This window comes from Cyprinodon variegatus, unplaced genomic scaffold, assembly GCF_000732505.1.
Source record: "Cyprinodon variegatus isolate N-32 unplaced genomic scaffold, C_variegatus-1.0 Scaffold445, whole genome shotgun sequence".
NCBI lineage: Eukaryota > Metazoa > Chordata > Actinopteri > Cyprinodontiformes > Cyprinodontidae > Cyprinodon > Cyprinodon variegatus.
The window spans coordinates 62,544-68,543 of NW_015150898.1; the positions used below are offsets into that span (position 1 = coordinate 62,544).

At 39.5% G+C, this 6,000-nt stretch overlaps 1 protein-coding gene across 3 annotated transcripts in view; it reads left to right on the forward strand.

The window, feature by feature from the left end:
- grk4 (G protein-coupled receptor kinase 4) overlaps positions 1 to 6,000 on the forward strand; it is a 65,860-nt gene that overhangs the window by 33,955 nt on the left and 25,905 nt on the right. For 2 of the 3 annotated variants that reach the window (XM_015389007.1, XM_015389010.1), the window contains exons 3-4: positions 2,352 to 2,470; positions 3,269 to 3,346. In XM_015389007.1, the coding sequence (XP_015244493.1) occupies positions 2,352 to 2,470; positions 3,269 to 3,346 (197 nt within the window). The remainder of the gene's footprint in view (positions 1 to 2,351; positions 2,471 to 3,268; positions 3,347 to 6,000) is intronic. The other variant, XM_015389008.1, reaches the window with a different exon arrangement.

Consider the following 6,000-nt stretch of genomic DNA (forward strand, 5'->3'; position numbering starts at 1 on the left):
CCCCTTCATGTAGACGTGGATGTGTGAGAATCTAGAATTTGACTTAATAAAACCCCTTTGGGTTAAACTGGGCCAGACCTTGTTGTACAGCATTAGTCCCTGACCCCACATATAGCCCTTCATTTCAAGACGTTTCATGCCGCTCTGGCGTTTAGGTTGTTCTTCAGGATGGCTAAACATAGTCTGGGAACTCTAGCAGTCGAAAAACATTTTTCTACAACTTAAACTCTTGCTAGACAAATTTGCTGCAATTTTTATACTTAACCACTTGCTGATGCAGCACAGTCAAGACGAGAGGGGGGTAATGATAGCTCTATGTAGATCATGATTTGAGGCAATGCCGGCCAGAGACCAGAGGTCTCCTGATTACTCTAACATGCATGAATCAAACAAAATACCACTCTGTGCATGATTCTTATGAAGGACTAACAGTATAAGTTAGATTTTGCATGATATGGACCCTTTGATAGTAAAAACAATTAAAATGGGCTCTACTTGTGTAGCTTTATCAAATCCAAGGAGTGCTGTAGACCACCGGGCCGCGGACCGGTACCGGTCCGTCGGTCATTTGGTATATTTATATATATATATATATATTAGTGCTGTCAATCGATTAAATTTTTTTAATCGCGATTAATCGCATCAATGCCTGAGTTAACTCGCGATTAATCGCATTTTAATCGCAAATTTTTTTTCTGATTGAAAATCATTTAAATACTCTCGATGACATACAAAAAATACATACAGGCTAGGTTTGTGCCAATGTTCTTTTTTTAAAATGAAAACAGGTCACAGATACTGGTTTATGCCATAGAAACATATGGCAAGAAGATGGGGAGGCATGTAGCAAAAAATAACAAATATGTAGCCAAAAAAAAGGCCCTGAAAACAGGCTGATGTAAAAGACAGTCTTTACAGTTAATACAGTCTTTTGAACAAAGACAAGCATTTTACCCTACTGCTATAAAATGTAGTACAGTTAACATTAGATGTTAATTAACCAAGGTAATAATGAACAATTTTCAATCAATACATCAAAATCAATAGAGCGACATCACTAGATGGAGGTAGTCTATGCTCTAGAAAGTTACTTTTCAGCCTCTTAACAAAAATGAGAACACACACACAAGCACCCACCCACCCACACACCCACCCACACACAGACACACCCACCCACACACACACACGATACCGACCTGTGGCATACACAGACAGCAAGAGAGCTGTAGCAGATTCCATTTCACCTCAGTAATCAGTTTTCTCAGCGTATTTCAGGTTGCTACTAGTTACCAGACACTCAACTTGTTTGTTGGTGGTGGGGCTTAAAGAAAAGGCACTAGCGTCACCCAGTGTATGAGCGTCTTTTTTCCTTGAGGAGCTCCGCTCTTGAAGCCTATGAGAAATGCATACACTGGGGGAAAATAGCCCCGCCTTCCCGCAGGCTGCAGCGGGATGTACTTGGAAAATTGTACCATAAAACCACATAGCGTTAATCTCACGTTAAAAAAATTATCGCCGTTAAAATGGCCTCGCGTTAACGCGATAATAACGTGATAATTTTGACAGCATTAATATATATATATATATATATATATCTATATATATATAGATATATATATATATATAATTTATTGACGATCAGAGTCCGAGTGATGTTTTATTTTGAAAAATATATTTAAAAAATGCGGTATTCTCTCCCAATTACATCAGTCGGTGCATCTGTTCTTCTTGACACAGGTTATAATTCAGTTCAAGACTCATCATATCTATAACATCCTATCTTTATGAAGCGGGATTTTCTGCGGTTACAGCGACCAAAACAATTTGTGTGTCATTTTCTCCCGATTACGCCTAGATGGGACCGGCTTGTTGTTTTATTTTTATGCTGTTTGTATTTGATTTTATGCCAGTCATATAATTTTACTTGATCGTATTTACCCTATTTACCCTCCTGTATCCTATGCCACTGTAGCCATATGCTTTTATCACTTGTATTTCAGTAAAAAGTAGCTGCTTTAACGAGATGAGATGTGGATCAGCTGGGATAAGCTTCCTCGGTCTGGTGGGTGACCTCATGAGCATTGGAGAAGAGCTGTTGTTCCTCCCATGGGACGGAAATCAGTTTAATGGTGCAGGTATCTGATAAGAAGGCCTCCCATAAAACATGAAGCTAAACGTGCAGAGCTGTAATGTTGAGCTTGTTGGACAAGATGGGATCCACAAACATTGAGAGAACAAAAGCGTAAAGATGGTTTAGCAGCTGAGATGTATTGATTGTCATTTTCCTCAGAGGTTACCTGGACCACCCAGAACCTTGCAGCTACTGGACATCTCTTTGTTTCTCTCCACAGACAGAGACTTCACCAGTCTATGTGAGAAGCAGCCCATCGGTCGGCTGTTGTTCCGTCAGTACTGTGACACCAGGCCGGAGCTGAAGCGATGCATTGACTTCATGGATGCTGTGGTAAGAGTAAATATCAGCCTTTATATATCCCCCCTCCATGATCTCAAAGCTTGTCTTTTATATATTCCCTTTTGCTGTCCGTCTGTCCACTGGGTGAGACTGGGAGAGGTAAACGGAGAATTGCCTGCATGCCGGGTGGGTGTAGAGGGTGATTAGCAACTTTGGCTGTTAAAAAGCACAGCCCCTCCTCTTCCTCTCTGCTCTCCTCCATGAGGTCAGACCAACGTCAGAGGCAGGTCCCCTGGGTGAGCAGGCAAACACAGGCCCCAGCTTGTGTCTAGGCCCCTGGTGGTATGCGAGAGAGGAAACGGGGCGGGTGGGGGGACATGCCTATTTAATGATGACCTATGTTGGGGGGTTCAAGGTATGCAGACAAGCAGTGATATACACACACTCTGGAAAATACTCATATTCAGACACTGGCGTTAATTTAAAACAAATGGCTGTTGCTGTGATGCATAGTTGCACCCCAGGGTCTGCCTCCTCTCTGCAGAGCTTGTTTTCAAACAAAACATGAGACTGGAAGCAGCCAAACTCCCGACCATCGCCCCACTTACGGCCATATTTGACCAGAGACATAAGCCACCATCCAGTTAGGCCACAAATGTAATGAGTGATGAATATACGTATGATTTTTGGTTAGCTGTTTGATACCGTCCCCTATCATTATTTTCCTCTCGTGTCTTTTCTGTATTCGGGTCTTCCCCTGGACTTGTCTCTCTCCCCTTATTTGGAGAAGTATTAAGATTGATGTCTAAACGTGGCCTAACGTCGCTGCTCACATGTCTTTGCTTCCTCCTACAGGCCATGTACCAGTTGGCTCCTGATGAGAAGAGGAGGGACTGTGGACTGAATGTATTAGACACATACTTTAATAATGGGGTAAGATGCATGACCATGTTTACTCAAATTCAGAACCAGCTTATACAGTCAGTATCGTTTATGGCCTTAAACCCACAGAAACGCTCCAGAAAATTATGAGTGTTGGAATAAATATGTAGAAGTTAGAACCACAATGTTCTTAAATGTTTGAAGAAGTACTTTATATCAAAAAATGCAAGTTTATGTTGCTCATAACAAAGATGCAGGCGTAAATTTTTTATTCATCTTTTGTTACGACTCGGCAAGCGAAGCCACCAAAACGACTATTATGGAAGGAAACTTAGCACCTGGTTGTGCTCTTTGCTGGCTCTAGATTTATCTTAAGGGCAAAGGATGTATGATCTCTACAACATCCACCAATATAGTGCTTATTTTATTTGTTTTATTTTTCATCTATGCGTTTTATCTAGAAACATTACTGTCATTGTTTAAAGCCTAGACCTGAGCCTCTGGCCACATTTGGCCAATCGCGGCTTTAGAATGAGCCTTGTATGCTTTTTTGGTGATTTTTTTTATCATATTGGAGCTCCTGTGTCTCAAACTGTGGTTCTATAAGTACATTTTCAAGTCATGTATTTATTAGATTGCCTAGACAATAGTTGCACTGCAAAGTCTAAGCATCCCTTGAGCTTTTGCACTTATTGTCACGTTACATCTACAGATCTCTGTGTGTTTGTGTGTGAATGGGTGAAGATGCTGTTAATGCAGAGTTCACAACATTTTTTTCTGTTCTTGGTTATAAGCTTGGATGGGAATCTTTAAGGACTGTTATTGACTCAAACACATAATGGGTTCAAATGGTTAATTGTAATTTGCGCAATGCTGGTCAGATTTAAGCTTTTCTTTTTTTTTCTTTTTTTTTTAGAGAGAATCTGTCTTGCAGTGCTAAACTACTGTCAATATATAAAGCTAATTTGAAGTAAAGGATCTCATTCACCAAAACAACATGAATTGCAGCAATCTCCCATCAGAGGTGACTCTCTTTATTAGAAATGAACAAAAAGTATAAATACTTTTCAAAGACTAGGGTTTATTTGGTGAGTGGAGTGTTGTGCCATGCAAATACTCTATCTTTAATTTTTTGGGTTGTTTTTTTTCCTCAGTATAATTTTTTATTTACGACAGTTGGGCAAAAATGCAGAGGACGCTTTTATAAAATAGATTACCGCTTTCATTTGCTACTAATGAAATTCATTTTCTATGTTTATTTAGATTGTTTTGAAGGTTTTGGAAAGGTTGGCATAATACCTGTGGTAGAGACTTAAACAGACAAACATCAAGAATCAACCACTTCTTAGATCTGACATTCTTATGTAGAAAGTAATGAATCAGAATGTTGATACTGTGGGTGCATTGCTTAATAAGAATATGGCAGCAAAAGGGGTCATTCTGATGAAGTTGCATTCAAACAAACTGATGATCTTAAGAGTTTAGGTAAAACAAGGCCAGCGTCTGGATCTTTGGCCTTTATGCACAATGATACAAACAAGGGTGATGGTGGAGGAATATATTGTTTTGGTTTTTTCACAGTAACAGAATGTGGGGACTTCAGATGCAGCCATTGAAATAATATCAACTCTCCCCCTCCATCCAGTAGAATTACATGTGGAGCCATCTGCACCACTACTAAATATTGGCTGCAGGTAGATATGCAGAGCTTCAGCTCCTGGAAAAGTAGGACTAAAAACCAAAGTTAGGCTGTTTTTGTGGCACAGAGTTCATATTGATCTGATTTAAAATGCTGCGGTGGGACTTGTAGAAAGATGTGCAAAAATATATAAAAAGAAAACCCTCAAACCTCTGAACTTTGGACTTTTTTAGTGCGATCAGAGCTGCAATGTCACAATGAGGTGAAGAAGATATTTCTGTTAGATCTCTGAGTGTGTTGCTAAGAATAACTTCTGCTTTGTGGCTTCATTTTGGTTAGTTACAAGTAGTTGTTTCATATCCTAATTTAACATAATGTATTTATTTAAATGTATCTGTCACTTCAAAGGTATCGGAGGGGAGATTCCTGTTTTAACACATGATGCTTTACTTCAGAATGTAGAAGGAACCTAATTTCTACTGTAACCAATAATAACCTGCGCAACATGAAATTAGATTTAAAGAAGTTTTAAACACTAAAATGTCCTTTTTTATACTCCATCCACTAAATGTACACTGGGTTCCTGGAGCATGTTATTGATTCCATTATTTTTCCAAAAAAGAAAATAAAACAAGGAGAGAAGTGTTTTAACAGTTGATTCCCCATCTAGTTATTCCTTTCTAAAGCCTTTACTTCTTACCGTCTTTGTTTCCTTTATCCTGCATTTAGGCTCTCAATCTCTCTTGCTTCATGTCTATAAGTCCTTCCTTTCATCTCATTCACCTCATTATTCCCTTACTCACTTCATTGCTCATGTCCTGCTATTTTCTTGCTTTCTCCTCAGCGACTTTTCCTCTCATTCCTTGTGTGTTTTTTCTTTTCATTTCCTCCTTCCTTTCTCCCTTAACATCTTTCGCTTTGTCCTTCTTTGTCCTTTCTATCCTAACCTGTCTTCATCTATCCGTTCCTGTGTCCTACTCTCTGCTTTGTCCTTCCTTCCTTCCTTCCTTCCTTCCTTCCTTCCTTCCTTCCTTCCTTCCTTCCTTCCTTCCTTCCTTCCTTCCTT